The 19,771-nt window shown below is 41.5% G+C and overlaps 3 protein-coding genes across 4 annotated transcripts; 1 reads left to right on the plus strand and 2 right to left on the minus strand.

Annotated features, from left to right (window-relative positions):
- Window positions 1–86: 86 nt before the first annotated feature.
- On the plus strand, window positions 87–10,336 carry LOC132789877 (gonadotropin-releasing hormone receptor). Its single transcript, XM_060798188.1, has 6 exons — window positions 87–947; window positions 6,258–6,408; window positions 7,450–7,482; window positions 7,587–7,795; window positions 8,755–8,906; window positions 8,988–10,336. The coding sequence occupies exons 1-6, from the start codon at window positions 96–98 to the stop codon at window positions 9,436–9,438; spliced, it is 1,848 nt and encodes a 615-aa protein (XP_060654171.1). The 5' UTR covers window positions 87–95; the 3' UTR covers window positions 9,439–10,336.
- Window positions 10,337–11,724: 1,388 nt separating this feature from the next.
- Window positions 11,725–12,455, minus strand: LOC132789889 (U6 snRNA-associated Sm-like protein LSm2). The gene is made up of 3 exons (XM_060798205.1): window positions 12,348–12,455; window positions 12,220–12,287; window positions 11,725–12,139 (listed from the first exon to the last, which is right to left on the minus strand). The coding sequence occupies exons 1-3, from the start codon at window positions 12,348–12,350 to the stop codon at window positions 11,923–11,925; spliced, it is 288 nt and encodes a 95-aa protein (XP_060654188.1). The 5' UTR covers window positions 12,351–12,455; the 3' UTR covers window positions 11,725–11,922.
- A 589-nt stretch (window positions 12,456–13,044) lies between these two features.
- On the minus strand, window positions 13,045–19,704 carry LOC132793082 (LIM homeobox transcription factor 1-alpha). Of its 2 annotated transcripts, none has more exons than XM_060802741.1 (3): window positions 18,880–19,704; window positions 13,796–14,680; window positions 13,045–13,733 (listed from the first exon to the last, which is right to left on the minus strand). In XM_060802741.1, the coding sequence occupies exons 1-3, from the start codon at window positions 19,490–19,492 to the stop codon at window positions 13,480–13,482; spliced, it is 1,752 nt and encodes a 583-aa protein (XP_060658724.1). In that variant the 5' UTR covers window positions 19,493–19,704; the 3' UTR covers window positions 13,045–13,479. The 2 variants fall into 2 exon arrangements, with proteins under 2 accessions (XP_060658724.1, XP_060658723.1); XM_060802740.1 differs by having other exon boundaries at window positions 13,796–14,683; window positions 18,880–19,703.
- Between the last annotated feature and the right edge of the window lie 67 nt (window positions 19,705–19,771).

Here is a 19,771-nt window from a genome sequence, read left to right on the forward strand (position 1 = left end):
TGCCAACCAGTTAATGTGTGCTGGCAACCACGAAACGAAACCACCCAGAAAATTCTAACGCTTGAATACGAAATTTCCAATCAAATCGCAAAACAATGGATGCGTTTGAGGATTCCAGCAATGGGCTGCAAAATTTGGCCAGCAATGACAGCACACTGGAACTGCTGGAGAACAACTCTTTTAACGACACAGACTCACGCTGGTCCACAGTGGCGAACTTTACGCGACTATTCGCATCGGCCGCTAGGAAAGCTGCTCCCAAAATTGCCAACTTCACATTCGACATGCTGGATGTGGGCCTATCGCTGGCCACCGAAGCTACCGATGCAGTCACTGCACCCACTCCCATGTCAGTGCCAATAACAACCAGAGCCACCGAGACTGCTTTTGCCATCATGACCAACACACAGCTGAACGGCTCGACGACGCTGGGACAACACATCACCGGAATGCATGACACATCACCGCTTGCCGAGCAAGTGCCGGAGCATGTGATGGATCATGCGCCACAGCTCTCGCGATCGGGTCTGCTCAAAGTCTATGTGCTGGCCGTGATGGCACTGTTCTCGCTGCTGGGCAACTTGCTGACCATATGGAATATCTACAAGACGCGCATCTCGCGTCGCAACTCTCGGCACACCTGGAGTGCCATCTACTCGCTGATGTTTCATCTCTCGATTGCCGATGTGCTCGTCACGGGCTTCTGTCTGATTGGCGAGGCAGCCTGGTGCTATACGGTGCAGTGGCTGGCCAATGAACTCACCTGCAAGCTGGTGAAACTTTTTCAGATGTTCAGCTTGTATCTATCGACTTATGTGCTCGTGTTGATTGGCGTCGATCGCTGGATTGCCGTCAAGTATCCGATGAAATCGCTGAACATGGCAAAGCGTTGCCATCGTCTGCTAGGGGGCACTTACATTCTCTCGCTGGTGCTCAGTCTGCCTCAGGTAAGTGCTGTGCACTTTAGTTAATACCAAAGTGGCACAAAGTGCGATGTGCATACGGTGAAATCAATTCAAATTGCTTTGTTTTTCCAACGTTGAACAGTTGCCAAATTTCGGCAACAATTTGTCGCCTGCCATTAAGTCAAGACCCGGTCCGATGTCGATGAGGATGTCGATGCCTGGGGCCAGCTCCTCGTGCGTGCCGCAGTTGGCGTAATATGTTTGCTTTATGACACGCATACGCCCCGTTGTCCCGTTGCCCCGCTGGCTTGTGGCGTTATAGCGTGTAGCGTGTGGCTGGTGGCGCGTGGCCTTTTGGCCCCCGTGGCAGCACGTAAATAGTCCTAAAAAGGCGTCGGTGCGTGCGCGGGCATTAAAAGTGATTGCTTTCTGCATAAGAGCTCACTAAACGCAGCATTCGATATTTGCCAGCCTTTGCGATCTGCACGCCAAATAAACTTCTGTAGCTGCAAAAGGGTTGTCCACAAAAAAAAAGAGAATGGAAGAAAGTGAGCGAGGTTCTTGAGCAGTTGTAAATGTTGCCACTGACGACACACATGAAATATTTATATTCCTGGCATATTTTCCAGCATTCTCAGTTGGCTTTGCCAGTTTCTTCTTCTACTACCGTATACTTATGTATGTCCCACTTTCGCCCGCTGGAGGCTGCTTATCTGCTTGGCTGGCATCCTTTTGCCATTCGCCCTCGCCATCTTTAATCATAAAGGCAACACCCAAAATTTGACCATTTTTTCCGCTATAATCCTTTATTTTCACACGTTTATTGCATTATTTATGTGAGTGTTTTTCTGTTTGTGTGTGTGCAAGTGTGTTCCGTGTAGGTTTTTGTGTCCAAACGATTGTATACATATATAATTGAGTTGCCCTGCAGATTTATGACCTAGCAGCAAACAATTTTAATAGTCTCTGCCTAGGGAGCGGCGGCTTACCGCGATTAACAGATTACTTTGCCAAGTGCCATTGACTGCATTAAAGGCTGACAATTTAATTTATTATTACACAACATAGCAATTGTCTTGTTTCTGCTACACTTGACTAGATGCTCTAAATGAAATGCCGTTGGTTTTATTCACGCAATTTCTATGCTCTATGTTAATCATCTCCCTTTTCGGTGGTTTTTCCGCGCTATTCAAAAATAGAAATTCAAATATTACAACAGCTGAATTAAGTCAAGACAGCTTGCGTCAACAGTAGTTGAGATTGAATAGCTGAGAAGTGGCAAGGTTGATGACACTCGGCAGGGTTAACAACTACAACTTGAATAAATGAGAAATAAATACATTGCAAATGCATTGTATTAGACAATTTGCTAGAACGTTTGCAGATTAAAGCACTAAATTATCTGTCATTTGAATGTATGAAGTTGATTTGATGTAGACAGAGAGTTCTTTGGCACTTTCAGTGTCTGTGGGGAGCTCTTAAGCTGTATTCAATACAGCTTCCCTTCGGCATTGTTAGCAAAGGTTAAATTTATGCAAAATGTAACCTTTTCTGTCTTCTCTTTTGATTTCCGTCCGTTGCTGTCAGCCAATCTGCATATGGATGTGGATTTGAAATGTGGGATGTGGGCTGCTTTGATACATTTCCCACATTTGCACAACTCTGGGCAACTAGCTTATCATTTTTCTTCCAACAAAAAAAAAATATTTCGCTGGCTTGCAGTTTTTCGGCAATTTGAATAGTTGCTGTGGGTAGCTCGTTTCCCATCCTTTTTGCATTAGCATATTGCTTGCATTAAGTACGGCAGTTAAGGCAAAAAGTTGCGCTGAAATGTATGCTACGTTTCCTTGTATAATTCAGCACATTTAATTACGAGAATCTGCGCAATTATGCGCATGGTTTAGATTTACCTGGCAGCACTCGGCTCCTTTGCTTATCTCTTATCAGCGCCTTCACTCACTAAAAAAAAAGGATGGGCGATGATTGTGTTTGCATACGAGCATAATTAGGTTGCGCTGCTGTTGCTTGCGTGTTAATGTGGGGAGCGTGGCGTCGCTTCGCACGCATCGTGTTTCCTTGTCAACTTATTTATATAATAAAATAAATATTTAGAATAATTACGGTGTTATCTTGACTTGCTAAAAATAGACTTTGATAAAGCGTTTTTTCCAACGCAGTGAAAAATGGAAGAGAAAATATATTATTTTACTTTTATATTAAGCTATGAGTTTGTTAAGAGTTTGATTTAAAGAAGAGTGTGTTTCATCATAGGAAATAAATAAATTTCTAACGTTGTTCTTTTTTCCACGTATATATTTACATCCAATTTTAAAGAATAATAAATTGAAATTAAATGAACACTTTTGTATATACATATGTTTGCAGGCAATATGCAATTTATTTTGCTTCAGCTTTGAAACTTTTCACGCTCAACACATTTTACACTGTTCTTTTTATCATGCGAAACTTTATCACTAACGGGCTTACAAAAATATTTATATTTTTTCAACAAGTGTGCACACGTTTCTATGTGAAGAAATTCTTTTGTTTGGAGTGTGTTTGGGTTTTACAAATTGGACGCTGACCCTTTACATATTCAATTGCTCACTTTTTATATCGAGCGCTGCAATTCCTGGTATTGCTTCTGATAAAAAGCTTTGGTTTAGCCCTTTCCACAATGCAGACACGGATAACTATTAGCTATATTTCCACTAATCAGCGCTGTCAATTGCAGCTTCAATATCAGATGTGCAGCCTTCTAAGTTAATTAGTTTCTGCTGACTACCAGCAAACGTGGCTTATTCCGTCTATTATAATTGCACCTTCAAATCGCTTCAAATCGCTTTAAGCAGCTCTTTAATCAACTGTACTTGAATAGCGCACCGGCTGCACTGCTACATGTAACTCACAAAAGAGCACGCCTGTCAGCAAGCACAATTGGCTGCCAATTGCACGAGTTTCTTGCGTTTGCCCAGCTTTAGAAAGTTTACAAAATTCTAGGACTTGCAATCAGAAACTTGCTCTAACAATCAAAATTACATATACGTATTTCCATCGAAATTATGAAAGAGAAGTCTGGTTGAAAGGCAAGTTTTTTAAGCCACACTTTATTTACTTTTGTTCGTTTTTGATGCCGTTTTGATGCATCCTTTGATTGCGCGCTACTCGGAAACGAGCTACGAGGCTTGAGTCTTTAACAACGAAGTTCAATTGTTCGTTCTTTTACTATTGCGTTCACTTAATTACAGCGCAACAAGTTTCGAAAGTGAGAATGTCATCGCCAATTAAGGGACCTTTTTGCAATTGTGTCGTAGCTAACAGCTCCTTTTGTTTTGCAACATGACAGCTTAAGTTGAGAGTCCTCATAATGTTGTTGTTGCGGCGACGTGTGTCTGTGGCCCCAAGGTGATACTTTGTTCATTTGGTTTTATCGAATATGCCACATAAAACTCATGCGGCATTAAACGTGACACTTGAGTCACTTCAACTTCATGGGATGGTATGCTATTGGTTGCCATTTGAAACCATCGCTGCGATGTGATGCGAAGCGATTGCATAATTCGAAAACTTCATTCGCAATATTTGCCGCACATTTTTGCTTGAGCACTGAAGCACTCTTCAGTCGTCGCCATCGCCGTCGCCTTGTCGATAATCAATAGCTATCGTATCAAATTCAATATACTCGTCCTGCTGCTGCTGCCTCACATGATGCCCCATGCTGCCGCTGCTGCTGCTGCTGTTGCTGTGTGTCGCAGCCTGTTCTCCATTTCACGCGTCTCAAATAATAAAACAAAATGAAAATTTACTTCCTTTGGCAATAAACAACAAATGTTGATCCCGTCCCAATGCGACTTTTTCTCTTCGTCTCTTCCACTCTTTGTTCTCCTTCTGTTTCTTGGCATTTGTACGTTTATATTACACTATGCAACAGTATTTTTCTCTCTCTCTTTGTGTGGAATGTGGCTGGTGCTGCTGGTGGCAAACCGAAATTCTTTTTCACATTTTACGTTCTATGTTAAAAGTGAAATTCGAAAGCATTTCCTTTTATTGGGACACTTTCACTTTTGGCATAAACATGCTCACATTATTACGCACACACAGACACACACACTCATACACACACATACATATTCATACGCACATGTAGATGAACATACTTATTGTCGGATTGAGGATATAAACTTGACAAATTGTTCTGATAAGTGCACAAGTTTGAATGAAGTCTGACATATTTCATTTTTCACAAAAATTCTTGTAGTACTATTGATGAAGGTTGTTCATGATTGAAAATGTGTTGGTGTCAAATCGATTTCCTCTTTTATTTGTAGTTAAACTTAATTAAAGTTTGCAAACATGATATTCTGAATTAGTTCGTCGTATTTACCCTATTTTGCTGTGTAGCGTAGTTTTTTTTTATTTGTTTCTCCTTACGAGCAGTACAGTAACAATTCAATTGCTCGGAAGTTATAAATGTGAGAAATTAATAAAAATCAGTCTTAACACGTTGTGGGGTTATTCGTGGCCCTCGTTCTTCTCCATTTTAGTGCTTTAGTTTTACTACTTTGCGCTCAGCCAAGCATTTCAGATGTCTTTTGAGTCGCGCCATCTGTTGACACACACAGTGGCCCCCAAAAGTGGGCGACCGAGACTGAGACCGAGAAAAACTCATAAAATGTGCAAATGAAAGGACTTTTAATGTATTAGTTATAATCACAACTGTTCCTCGAGGGGTCAACAAGGACGACGACGACGACGACTTTGATTATGACCACAGCAGCACTTTAGCTAGATTTATCGACATCGTGCAGGGATATAACTCGAAGAGTTTTAGTGTGTTGCTGCAATGTGGAAGATATGTCGGAATAAAAATCCGCTTATTTCCAGTGGATTAAGTGCAGATTGTGGCTAATAAAGAGCAGCAGGTAATGTGTGTATAGATGCACTTTGCTCGACTTAAAAAGAATTTGCAATTGCAAATGAGAAATTCGCTTGCCTCATGGAAACTTTCAATGTAGCAACAACAAAGCATTTCAAGATTGTTGCCAAGCTGCAGAGCTGGCAACTGTGATTACAATCAATAATCAAGCGAGCACTCATACACACTCGAACATTCATTCATTCACACACATTCATCCGGAGATACATTCAAGTCTGTAGATGGGGAAAACGCAAGTTTAAACATTGGTTTCCTTTGACTCGTTTGTTGGGCCATTCAGCGGAACTGATAAACATATTCAATCAAATACTCACTCACATGTTTGTAAACGAATTTAATCAAACTGCTTGTGTCATCCTTTTACCGCTTTCTCCCATTTCCTTCTCTCTTTCTCACACACATCTTTGCACCCGCAGTTCTTTATTTTCCATGTGGCACGCGGTCCTTTCGTCGAGGAGTTCTATCAGTGTGTGACTCACGGATTCTACACCGCTGACTGGCAGGAGCAGATGTATGCCACGTTCACGCTCGTCTTCACCTTCCTGCTGCCCCTTTGCATACTCTTTGGTAAGTTCTTTTGCATACTAAACTGAGCTAAGAGGTGACCAAGCGTATAAAAGCTACTGGCTCTAAAAATAAAACTAACCTTGCTTATTGTGGGACTGAGATGTAGATTTAGTAGTTGGCACTAAAAAAGCTGGGGGGAAACTGCATCTAAAAAATAACTTACAAATAATTGATTTTAATTACTTAAAAGAACATAACTCTTAGCTCTTAATGAAAGCATTATAAATTTATAAGCAAATCCAGAAATAGTTTGGCCATTTCTTGTAGTATTGTTTTAAGTTTACTGGTTCACTTATTTTTATGTTATTTTACTTATCATAAAGGATGAAATAAATAACGAATTTCTTTAAAGAAAGTAGCTTTCAACTTTTGAAGTATTAATAACATATGAAGAATTTAATTTAAAAATCCTTCTTAACATTTTCTACAGAACTTTATAATTTTTGCTTTTATTTAGATTTAATGTTAAAGCTATGTAAAAAAGAAAACAAAACTCTTTAAAAGACAAAGTTTTGACCTCTTGAAGAAATAATTACAAATGCCTAATTTAATTTAGAAATACTTTTTACTTGCAGTACATTAAAATGTTTTTATTCATTTGTTTTTAGCTATATCCACAAAGAACAAATAAATAAGTAATTGTTAACTTTAATAACTTTCGAAGTACTATTTCAAAATGTCTAACTTAAATTAGAAATTCTTTATAGATGTTTGACTACAATTTACTTATTCCTTTTTACTATAAATTTATTAAATACTTTTATTTAATTGAAGTCAAAATTGCTATAATATTCAATTTTAAATTAAGAGTCAGAGAACAAATTTTGTTGACTTTCATTGAAGCCATAAATAAATGAATTATTTATTATTTGCCAAAAATATTATTTTGTCACTTTATAATTGTTTTGGAATTATGCATCATAAAATTCATATACAAACCAATTTAATATACACTGTCTACCCTTAATCAAGTGTGGCTTTATATTGTGCATCCTCGAACTATGTTATGTTTACTAATGCAAGCTAATTTAAATATTTCAGGCACCTACATGTCAACATTCCGCACCATTTCAAGTGAGTTTCCAGCAATTCGTTGCTCTCGGAACGCAGCTGCATAGTTAACATAACATTCCTCTCTCCCTCTATTTTTTGTTGTTGTTTATTCTTGTGTATCGCAGGCAGTGAAAAAATGTTCCAGGGCTCGAAGCTGGCCAACTACTCGACAACGAAACAGCTGCCGACGCAGACGAACCGTCAGCGCTTGATACACAAAGCGAAAATGAAATCATTGCGCATCTCTGTGGTCATCATCATAGCGTTCCTCATTTGCTGGACACCCTACTACGTCATGATGATTATCTTCATGTTCTGGAATCCAGATAAAAGGGCAAGTATGCTAAGATTGCGTGGGCGCACAGCCAGCCAGCTTTTCTAGTAGACCACGGCTCATAGACCTTTTGGCCCGTTAGACCCATGCGCGTGGGCGTGGAGCGTTCAATGTCGCTTACAACATAGGCGCAAGTGCCAATTTAAAAGGGTTGTTATTCTTCTAGATTTCGCCCTAATGCTTCCCATTCCTGTTTCTGAGATTGGCCTCGTGTGAGAGACATAAAGCGCATCCAATGGATAAAGCTATTCGTCGAGATTCTTATATCAATTGTGCAACTGAAGTTTCACTTTTGGTTATATATTTAGTCAGCGCAGTTACTTTAAATACTCCCTCTGTAGGGGTGTAAAAAGAAACATTTAACATTTAGGTGTAACTTTTTTAGGAGCACATCAATCAGAGGCAGCGCCATGCTGTGAATCGTGGTGGGGGAACTCGGTGATTCCCCTTTGTTGTTTTGTTTGACGTGTCTAATATTACGGCTTGTGTCGGCTGTAAAATGAGCATATACTCTAACCCACACTCCGACTAAGCGAAGATAAGTGAGGGGGAAGGGGAATTGAATCAGTTGGCAGCTGTTCGCTAAATCCTTTTTACGGCTGGAATCTTTTCTTTTCTTCTCCCTTTTTTTTTGTGTGTTTATTTTAGCGGGTCAAAGCGCTTTTCTTTTTGGGGTGTGAGTGGGGAAGCACATAAGAATTATTTCTTATGGCAATTTTTTAATTAATGGCAGCACTCCATCCACCCACATTACATTGTTGACTTGGTTACGCACAGAGAGAGAGCTTTGGGCCTGAAATTGCCATTGCTAGCAGATAATGAAAATCCACACAAAAAGGTAGCGAAACGAAATGGCGACTCAAGCTGCGGCACACAAAAACTAAGCCACAAAGAAAGAGAGAATGAAATATATTGGGTAGAACTTGAAATTAATTTGAATTTTACTGGATTACTTGCAGCTGGGCGATGAATTGCAGGATGCCATCTTCTTCTTTGGCATGTCGAACAGCCTCGTTAACCCGCTCATCTATGGCGCCTTTCATCTCTGCCCCGGCAAGGGAAACAAATCCGGCACTGGCGGCGGCAACAACAACGCCTACAGTCTAAACAGGTAGTACACACACACACAGGAGGAGGCGCACTTTACAACCACAATTACTTCACACACTCCCACTATTTATATCCTTCGCAGAGGTGACTCGCAACGCACTCCCTCGATGCTGACAGCGGTGACCCAAGTGGATGCTGCTGGAGGCAGTGCACGGCAAATGCGAACCTTTCGCCAGCAGAGCTATTATCGCAGCTCGAGCAACGGGGCGGGCGGTGCACCCTTCAAGGAGCAGGTGGGACTGCTGCAGGTGGGCAACACGGTGACGCCACAGCTGATGAGGAAGAGCTCGTCGGTACGCAGCCCTCATCCCAATCACAGTGCAGCGATTGTGGCTCGGCACTCGGGTGCATGCTTGCGGGAGCAGCAGCAGTTGCTGCTGCAGACGCCGCCGCCGTCGACGCTGGTGCTCAACTATGATAGTCAGCGTGGGGGCGTCGGTGTGGGCGTGGCCAATGGGCTGAAACTGATGACGGGTGGCGGCGGTGGCCTCGGTGGCATGGGACTCAACGATGAGCACGTGTCGAGTGTGTGAGCAGAGCTGGCGGCGATGGTGGCGGTCGAGGCAGGAGTGGGTGCAATGATGCGTGTGGCAGAGGATGAATGCTCGTGCTGCCGCTGCCTGAGCCAGGAACTAGTGCGACGCCAGCAGGGACTCGTAGAGACACCCAACATGGTAAAACACTAAAAAATTGCAGAGGTTGTTTTTCGTTTGTGTTTGATTGTTTGTGGGAAGCGATGATCAGATCATCGAAGCGCATAACATTTGATTAGTGCAACTAATTGAGAATTAAGTCTTTGAGAACACTGTTCGTGTGCTTAGTGTTAGTTTGTAAATGTAATTGTAATTTGTTTTAGACTTTAACGTGTAGTGCGATAGATCGCAGTTGAATCCTAAATGTGTGAATGTGTAGGAAGCAAAATTAATTGTAATGAAAATTGCCGATTACAGAAAATCTAGAGCAATCTACACAGGTTAATTACTTTGAGTAAATCCTGCCCTCTTCCTACTTAAGCAACTCGTACTTAACTTTTATACCCAATTTAATATGTGTGCAGTACACACTGCGTATACTTACTTTGCCATTTGCCAAAATGAATGTCCATGATGAAGGAAATCGAGTTGACAACACGAGAGCAAATGCCTTGGGCACTTGCAATGAATTTCAAATTCAATTCAAATACCAAATTGTACACGATTTGTAAATAAATGAATAATTAACGAACACAACACAATACTTCTATGCTTGCTTGTAACCAACACACACACACGTTCACAAGTACCATATAAGATTTATGTATTTGTGTGGGTGTGTGTGCTTGGACTCATCCTATGTATGTACTATATTTCGTAGATTTAAGGATAATCTCTGTAAAATTTGTATAGTTTATTTTTTAATAAAAACTGAATGAGCATTGCAAAAAAAAAGAAGAGAAAAAACGTAGAATTTACGACGCAACTTTTACGCACCACGCACAAAACTCAACATGTTGATGAACTACCGTCAACAAATGCCTATTGGCCTATGCATCGTAAATCCGGCATGGCTCAAACCCCGAGCACATTATACTTTTTATGCACGGCACCATCGACCAAAAAAGAGACACCGCTACATATTTTTTTACAACTGGCAAAGTTCGTGTTCAAATGCAAAACAAAACGAGGCCCAAAACGGCGCCCAAATATGTGCTACACATTTTTTTGTTTTGCGTTCGGCTGCTGCGCAACCAATTTACCAAAATAATGGAAAACGTGAATGGCCCAACGCGGCAAGGGGAGTGAAGAAAGAGCCACACTTGATGCCTAATACTTGACCGAAGTCGCTTTTTATTCGCGAGCAGTTTTGAAGGCGCGCCAGGAGGTCGATTCAAACTGCCCCAAAAGTGACCACGTTCGTGCCCCATCGTTACTCTCGCCCCTGCAGCCCCTTGTCACAATTATGCGCAGTCAGACGACCAGCGAACTGAGTGACACGTTCATCATTTTGGTGGCTGGCTGGGGGCACATGATTGTGCAGCAAAAGTAATTCCCAAAATGGGCATTTCTTTGGTATTTAGAAAGTGCTGCTGCCTCCTTGACAATTGTAAATACGTGAATTTAAATTTAAATGCCATAAAGTGTTCAGCCTAAATGTGCGACTCTCGATTCCTGGCTCTCTCTTTTATTATGCAATACTCTGACATAGGTGCACGTCCTTTGCTGAGAAACAAAACAAATTCGGGGAGCCTCTTTACGAGCACTTTGAATACATATTGTACTTGCCATTGCTTAAAATTAAGCGTATTCCGCTTGCCTACCCTGTTTTAATGATGATTCAATGCCAGAGGTCAAAGTGGAGTCGTTGTTGTTGATGTTGATGTCCTGGCTGCCTGTTCAACGACGTGTAACTGAAACTGACAGCGGGAATGCTGCTGATCAAATGTAATAATAATAAAAATCTGCGGCATATAAAAATAGAATCGCTTCATAGACGTCTCGAAAGTCCTCAACTATCCCCTATTACAATAATTTATGTGTATGTGACTCTAGCAATGCCTTTGACCTACATACATTTGATTTTGTTGTTGCTTCCATTAGTCGACGACCGCCTTTTATGATAAGTAGCATTCACAAACGATTAATGCCATTCAAGCGTAGACCTATAATGATTTGGCATCGCATCAAAACAAAAACATAAAAATAGACATGCAGACATCATATGTAGCTCCTTGGGATCCTTTTACTTGTGGCTGTCCATAGTGACTCATCAGAAATTTATGAGCCGTTATACGTCCAATGATAAATGGATTGCATTTGCTTCAATTATACAAAAAGCTCCCATTTGATTTTCATCTTTTCAATCGAATTTTCTTGGCTGGCTTTAACAGATTGGTTCACTTAGACGTAGTTTACACATTGTACTACTACATTGCTAAGTATAAACATTATTTCTTGAACGTACGTTTTGGAATTCGGCTTAAATTACATTAAAAATGCGTTGACGAGGAGTCCATTTCATCACTTCATCCAACTTCATCACTATCTCGTGCTCACCACGGCTTCCTTGCGCGCCGCATCTTGCAGTAGTTGCGTATCCACCTCGTCGCCGGGCAGCTGCACATATCTCACCACAGAGCCGCGAATGAAGCAGTTCTTGACGCTCAGCATATGCGGATATTTGTCTGGATCTGTGACACTGATGTCTGTCAGCTTAATGTTGAGATACTGGTCCACCGAGTGCAGCGTGCCGCAAATGCTGCAAGAATTGTAAACGTTTACATTGTAATTGTAGATTTTACGGCTTTAGCACGCGCCAAAAGCGTCGCACACACTCACCTGAGGTCATTTTTCAACTCAACCACGACTTCCTTGCCCACGAGGGATTTAAAGAATGAATAAAAGAGCTGCATGGTAACCACAATTAGATATGAAACACCAGTTTTGTTTATTTATTGCTTGCTTACCATCACAAATCAAAGGTTTCCTACTGTTTCATTAAAATTGTTTATTTCTTGAGCTGCAACTCTAGACAGTGTGACCACATCATGAATTTTAAAATATACCATGTTACTGCGCAAAAAAATATACCAATCTATTGCTATCTGCAATTTTGCCTTTCGTATGAATGAAAAACTATCAATATATAAACTGCAATAATATTAAGGCAAAAAAAAACTTTACAATGTAATGCAACAATTTTGAGGGCTACACAATATTAAATCAGCTGTTTTGTGCTTTTAAAACTATACCAGGGCTGCAGCGAAATAACGTTGTTTGATAATTTAGCACTGCTTGTGAGGAGCAATATGGCGCCATCTATTGTTAAGTAGATAACAATTAGCGCAGAATTCACCACACGTGAAGTTGGCTGCGCGCAATTTTGCAACTCCGGTGAAATTGCGTAATTTAAATTTGAAAATTACTGCTGCAATTTGACATTCTCCATAAAGCTGCAGCCAAAAAGAAATACGTCATTAAAATCTGTGAACGTTTGGCACAGGTTTTAGCTTACAGCTTTCGGAAAAGCTTTGTGATATTTATATCGAATCCCTAATTATTTTTATTGATCATCAATGGAAGGGAGATATTTCGACCATAAAGAATAGCGGCTTATATCCATTTTAACCCCTCTCAGTAAAACACACATGAAATGCACTTGCTAATACATAATTTAATGACTGTTTTTTCTTTTTTAATTTAAGTTACATTTTTATAACAATTGTTTTGGGTCTAAAACTATATACAAACATAGGCTCATGTGGATTTAACCTTTGGGTAGTGCTACTTACTCAGTTCAAACTAACAATATATCTCGTACATACTGTGTGTGCATTACGTCTCGTTTATATCGAGCTAATGCACGTAATGCGAATTCCCTTAAAAACTTCGTTTAGCTTAAAAATCACATTTTATATATATATTTTTTTTGGTTTTTGGTTTTTTGTTTTCTTGTTCTTAAAATCGCTCAACTTTTTATGTTGCATGTTTGCTGAATGTTCAAACTGTTCAAACTGACGTTGCGACGCTCTAAACACTAATAAATTCGTATAGACTACGAGATGCCGATGCCAGCAAAGAAATGCAATGTGCTGCTGCTTAATGATCGGAGCTAAAGTACGAGTTCTGCATGAGATACAGCTTGTCGATGGGATTGATAAGGCTCGTGTTCAGATTGGCCAGCATATCGTGCGGATTCGAGTGTTGATTGTGATTCCCCGACGAGCTGGTCGATTGCAGTTCCAAATTGTTCAGCGACAGCGAATCGGCATCATCATCCAGCTGATCAAAGTTGCTTCCATCGAGTGATAGATCTGAGCTGCAGAAGCTGTCATTCGAATTGGCTGGATAGTCTAGAAATAGAGAAGAAGGATTAGTTTCTACACAAAGAAAGAGTTCAGTCTTTAGTACTTACCATCGGGTGAGAAGGGCAAGTTGGGATTCAGCGGCTGGCTGGCAAAGGCGCTGTCCATGCCGCCCAAGAAGCTCACATTGTCGACGCCATGCTCCTGCTTGACGCACTTCTCCTCCTTTTCGCTGGCATCCTTGTCATCGGAGGCACTTGCACTGCCATTGCCATTACCGCCACGTCCATTGCCCGATGCACCGGATGAGCTGACATTCTGCTTCGCCTTGCGCTGTATCTTCTTCATTTTGGCCCGCTGATTTTGGAACCAAACCTGCACCACACGCACCGACAGTCCCGTGTCCTTGGCCAGCGCCTCGCGCACCTTGCGACACGGCTTCGGTGACTGATCAAACGAGGCCTTGAACTGTTTGCGCTGCTGCGACGTCAGAATGGTGCGTGGTCGCTTGGGGCCACGTCTGCCATCGCGCGGCCGAAGCAAATCCTCCTCATCCAGGCCAACAAAGCCGCAATGCTGTGCCGCAGCTGCCGCTAGAAACATCTCCTTCTCGAGGTCATGGCGAAAGCAGAAGAGCTGCCCATCCCGCAGCATGAATTGCTCGCCCTTCTGCAGCGGCAGCCGGCAGGCGTAGCACACGAAGCAGGGCAAATGGAATACGTAGTTGGGTATGGGACGCATGACCAGCTCCTGGGGCAAAATGGCATGACAGCAGGCGGCACATTTGACACCAAACAGTCGATCGTAGTCCAGTTTGCAATAGAGCTTCGAGTTGCGAACGTAGCACGTGTGGTGCAGTTGCATGCCACAATAGCAGCAGGCTAGGCATTGTTCGTGCCAATTGGCATCGCCCACATTCATCAGATAGCGATCATGGATCTTCTGTCCGCAACCCTCGCACAGTTCATAGTTCTTCTCGCACTTGATGTGGCCCACTTCTACAAAAAAAAAGAGAAAAAGTGAATGGATTAGTAAACGTTGCAACATGTGTGGCATGTGTGAAGAGTCGCAAAATCTGTTGTTGTTGTTGTTGTTGTCTGTCGCTGTTTTTGCCACAGAGCTTACGAAATTATCTGTCGCCGTGTGTAACAGCTTGTATTGATAGCTCCTTGATGCGTAATTGAAACGTAAAGTTCGCAGTGCCAGACTGACTGACTGCTCGACTAATCTCTGCACACACTTCACTCCACACTCCAACAGACACACACATACAACACACACATACACGCTGAAGAGTTTTGTAAAGCAGTCATAAAAAGTAGTACCCCGAAAATATGGGCAAAAGCTGCAGTAAACATAAAAAATATATATGACGACCACGACGACGATGAGAATTGGTTGGCAGCAACTGAAAAATGACTGCTGCCTGTTTTGGGGGGAAAGAGAAAGAAGAGAGGGAGTGAGAAGTCAGTCGTTATATGACTGCTGGCAGAAAAATGTACATGATTTATGGCTGCCACAATAGCGAGGGAGTCGCGCTGACTGCCGTTAGAGCTAAGCGAAACAGCTTAAACCCCATACACAAAGTGCTGTTCATGGGCGTCAGTATGTGTGTGGGCGTGGCTAAAAGCTGCTGGCTCTATGTGTGTTAAGCCAGTGCAGCGTAAAAGTTGACAATGGCAGCAGCAGCATCAACATCAACGCGTTACGCGATGGGCCCCAAAAAGTATGCTACAAAAAAGCAAAGCTAAGCTTGTGTGCTCTGTTTGAGTGTGTGTGTGAGTGCATGGGTGTGTGGGAGTGTGTTGGTGTATTGCAGTCTGCAATCGCATTGCAGCTAACAGTTTTTTGCTGCGCGGGAGTCTAAGGATCATTTGATAAGTCTTGTTTTGAAGCTGAAATAGCAGCCACATTTTTTTGGGTTTTTTAGTTGTAGTTGCATTGTCCTGTGTCCTGTGTCTATTGTGAATGCGTTATTGTAGCACAGTATCAAAACGTTTGCTGCTATCCATTTACACTACGCTTTGTGTAATCTAATCGAAATTTATGGCATTGGGGCTGCAGTTTTATGAAGACTTTTTTTGTGTCTATTTTGCTGCAGTCATTGGCAACGCTCCACACAAAAGGACAAAGTCAGCGATGAGTGTGAGTGAGTGTGAATCAGCTTGCGTAGTTGGAGTGTGAAAATTTTGAAATATGTATTTGCGTTGTTTTGCTCGTTTTGCTCGAATTCAATTCAGCAGCAACCAAATAACACAGAAGTCGCTGCACAGAAGTGTGTGCTGATTGATAATCAGGTGAAAAAAAAAAACGAAAACAACAATGTTGAATGGCAAACTGAACACAACAAGTGCGGCGGCACACACACTCATGTCAGTCACGACAAAAAATCGTCAAATAGTCCGATTAAACAGCAGATAATTCCAAAATCAACTAAAACTCGACTCGATAAAACTCTCGCGGACAAACTATAAAATACAACCAGATAATGGGACAAAACAGCGCTGTCTGCTGTTATCAACACACAACAGAATACAACGCCTTATCGTGTGCTTATCAATGGACGACGACGACGCTCTCTCTGATTAGCAGCATTATTCAGCACTCCCTTCACCGCGAAACACCTCAACACGACATCCCACGCTTTATAGCGCATTTATTGACACATTGACAGGCAAGCGCAGGTCTATGAAGATAAATTGACAGGCAGCCGAAAAAGTTGTGGCATAAATTTCAGTCCCTCCCCCTCGCTCCAGTCCCGGCTCTTTGCTGCCACGGAGATTTCAGAGAGATGACAGAATCGTGATGGGAAGGCTTTAATTATAGCGACGATGTCGACGCGATGGACGCAATTTAAAGGCGAAAGTGACAATATAGCATTGCATATGGCACATGCACAGTTTCACCTTCGATTGACTGACTAACTAAATATTTATTACACACATACAACGCACAAATTTAGCAGAGAGAACTGCGTGTGTGTGTGAGATTTCCTGAGTGTGTTCATTTCCCGACTGCAATGCCTTCAAAATTCCTTGTTTGCAGTTTGGCTTTTTGGATTTTGGCGTTGAATTCGAATTCGAATTCAAATTCAAATCATACTCAAGTAAAGTGTTTGGCAAGCTGAAACGATAAATGCTAGCGCAAACTCAAACTCAAACTAAAACTGAAACTGAAAAGGAAACGGAAACTATTTGCTGCCATTTTGGCCATTAATAGATATTTCATATGCAAATACAGCAAGCGAGCGAGAGCTATAAAGCTTCACTTGCAAAGCGCTCAACCTGTGGTTGTTCTGCGTGTGTGTGTGGGAGTGTGGCGAAATATTTGCGTGCTTGACAGAGCTCGCCCCAGTCCGGGGTTCGGGGTTTGGGGCTCGGGTTGCTGGGCTCTGTGCTCCGGGTTCGCATATGCATCACACATTGTTTGCACACTTTGCATTTTGGCCAGAAATTTCGTAAAGTTTGCTAGCAACACTTTCGTTGCAGCTGCTAAAAACCGTTGCCTACTTTCCGGCTGCATGCAGTCGGAGTGTGGGTGTGTGAGTGTGTGTTGGTGTGTGGGTGTGTGTGGGCGTGTATGTGTGTGAGCTGCTCTGCTCTTTTGCCTGCCTTTAATCGCCTTTTATTGGTGTGCCAGTTGGGTTCATTGTCAAAATTATTTTGTGGTCAACTTGTGTTCATATTTTTGGCCAAATACTATTCATCCGAATGCGAGAGTGTGTTTACGAACGCAAATGTGAGTACTCGATTCTTCTGCCTTTCCGTCGGCAAAATTTCCATAATTTATACTGAGCTTATTCGACTGCAAATCAATTGAAATTTATTTGGTCGACTTTTTGGCCACAGTTTCTGGCTTTAATTGCATGCTCTATGCGAAAGTCGAACAAATTGCCTTCAGCTGCATAATTGCTGTTTATTTTACGGCCGCAGTTAATTTGCCATAAGCATAACAAATCAGTTGTCAAAACTTTTAAGTAGCAGGAAAAATGTTAAATGTTACTCAGCGAAAGATTTGAAGACAATAGGATTAAATATTTCCGATACTCAAATAGAATTTAATTGTTCGACACATTGAGAAGAAAACAAAAATTTTTCATAAAATATATTTCTGAATAATAGTTAAAAAAATTCACAAAAGAATTTTAAAGTCGCCTGAGATAAATTTTATTTATGTTGAACAATAAATATAATGAGTATCACAACTAAACAACGAGCCTTGTACACAAATTTTATGGCATAAAAAATTGGCCTCAAAATTAACAAAAGCTATATTTTTATTTGTAATAAAAATAAATATTATATTTTAAATTAAAATTGTTGTAATCACACAAAAACTAAAATTTTATTTATCTTTAATAATAAAATATTTGTAGTAAGTCTAAAATGTAATATTTTTTTTACAAATACACAATTTTGATTTATTACAAATATAATAATATATTTATTTCATTAAATTATTAATAAATCTTGTAATTTGTTAATATGTAATCTAAAATTTTTAGTGGTGATGTTTTGGAAAAAAACGTAAAAAAGTGTCAACTAAATTGTTCATATCTAGTTTCACCTAAAAACATTTATCAAATTGAATGCAAGTATATGGCAAAAAATCAATAAAGTACAACCTTTTTAAAATACTGCCATGCTATTAAATAAAATTCGAAATTCAATTCGAATAAATATCTTTTATTTATAAACAAATATTTATCAACTTCTCTCACGCAAATCAAACCACAATTGCCTCAAGTCATTATCAAAATATTCAGCTCAAGAAACATTGCACTGTTGAGTGCCCCGCAGCGAAATTAAAGCGGCAGAAACAAAGGTAGCTTCCCACATTAGCGGTAAATTCGGCATGAAGCCCCAAAACCTAGGATATCACACGCAAATTGCAAAAATAATTTGGGCCAACTTTAAGGGGGCAGCATCCGTAGCAGCAGCGGCAGCAACACGATGCAAACTAGCCGTAAGTCCTGGCGATGTGCCTTTCCCCCGCCCCTCTCAATTCACGGTAAGGACTACGGACGTCGCAGGCCGCACGCACACACAACTATGCCAAAAACGAAAAACGTGGAAGCCCCAGAAACGGAAAGGAAAGGAAAGACAAGCAATGGGAGCGACGCCGGCGAGAGGAGAGCGAAGTGTGTAGCCGGTAAATGCCTCAACTGCCGGTGCAAAATACTTTTGGAACATACCTGTGCGTCCACTGCAATCAGCAGACAATTTCGATGCCGATGCTGATGCCGAAGCCGATGCTGACGTCGCTGTCGCCGTCGTTGCCGTGGCTCCAACTCCAGGCGCCGCTGCCGATGCTGCTGTTGATGATGTTGGGGCAGAGACTGCTGCTGTTGCCGTTCCTGCGGCAGCAGCAGCTGTTAATGTGTTGCAGGCAGAGTTTTGGTTCTTGATGCTGTTGCTGTTGTTATTGTTGTTGTTGTTGTTGCTGGGACTGAGACTGTGATTGTGACTGAGACTCAGACTATGACCTGTGGGCGTTGGGCAGCTGTTAATTGGCGCTGGCGAGACCGCGTGTTGATGTTGTTGCTGCTGCTGTTGCTGCGAGGAAATTACAGCAGCCGTTAATGAAGCTGTTGCTATCGAATTGTTGTTTCCGGCAATGTTGCTGTTGCTGTTGTTGCTATTGTGATTGCTGTTGGACAAGCAGGCGGATGTCATGTTGCTGTTTACATTGGCGCCCGTTGCACTCGGACTGTCCAGGAAACGTGCACCGCCATGATTCTGTTGCAGCGAATACAAACTGCTACCGACTTGATTCAGGTTTGTGGGCATTGGATAAAACTCCAACATTGTATTGACACAATTTTAGGCACAATTTCACTGTTTGCGTCGAGTTCAGTTTATTTGGCTTTTAGTTCAAATATTCACGCTTAAACACGTTACGATATACAAAAATGACGAGCACGATTTTAAAGACGATTTCAGTTTTGTTTTTAAGGGAATTGATTTCAAAGCGCGCTGACAACCAGCTGAGTCCGCTGTCAGTTTGCGTGTGATCGAACAATCAGCGAAATCAAAGCATTTCACTTTGCCTCGACTGCCAGACCAGTACACAAAAAAGTCCCAGTC

This window comes from Drosophila nasuta, chromosome 3, assembly GCF_023558535.2.
Source record: "Drosophila nasuta strain 15112-1781.00 chromosome 3, ASM2355853v1, whole genome shotgun sequence".
Lineage (NCBI taxonomy): Eukaryota > Metazoa > Arthropoda > Insecta > Diptera > Drosophilidae > Drosophila > Drosophila nasuta.

What these genes read in the sequence shown, in the direction of transcription:
- LOC132789877 (XM_060798188.1), top strand. Translation starts at nt 96, where the DNA reads ATGGATGCGTTTGAGGATTCCAGCAATGGGCTGCAAAATTTGGCCAGC. An exon ending in GCCCCTTTGCATACTCTTTG is followed by an intron (nt 6,409 to 7,449) that starts GTAAGTTCTTTT and finishes TAAATATTTCAG; the next exon opens with GCACCTACATGTCAACATTC. An exon ending in AACGCCTACAGTCTAAACAG is followed by an intron (nt 8,907 to 8,987) that starts GTAGTACACACA and finishes TATCCTTCGCAG; the next exon opens with AGGTGACTCGCAACGCACTC.
- LOC132793082 (XM_060802740.1), bottom strand. Translation starts at nt 19,492, where the DNA reads ATGTTGGAGTTTTATCCAATGCCCACAAACCTGAATCAAGTCGGTAGC. An exon ending in TGATTGCAGTGGACGCACAG is followed by an intron (nt 14,684 to 18,879) that starts GTATGTTCCAAA and finishes TTTTTTTTGTAG; the next exon opens with AAGTGGGCCACATCAAGTGC. An exon ending in CTTGCCCTTCTCACCCGATG is followed by an intron (nt 13,734 to 13,795) that starts GTAAGTACTAAA and finishes CTCTATTTCTAG; the next exon opens with ACTATCCAGCCAATTCGAAT.
- LOC132789889 (XM_060798205.1), bottom strand. An exon ending in GAGTTGAAAAATGACCTCAG is followed by an intron (nt 12,140 to 12,219) that starts GTGAGTGTGTGC and finishes CAATTCTTGCAG; the next exon opens with CATTTGCGGCACGCTGCACT.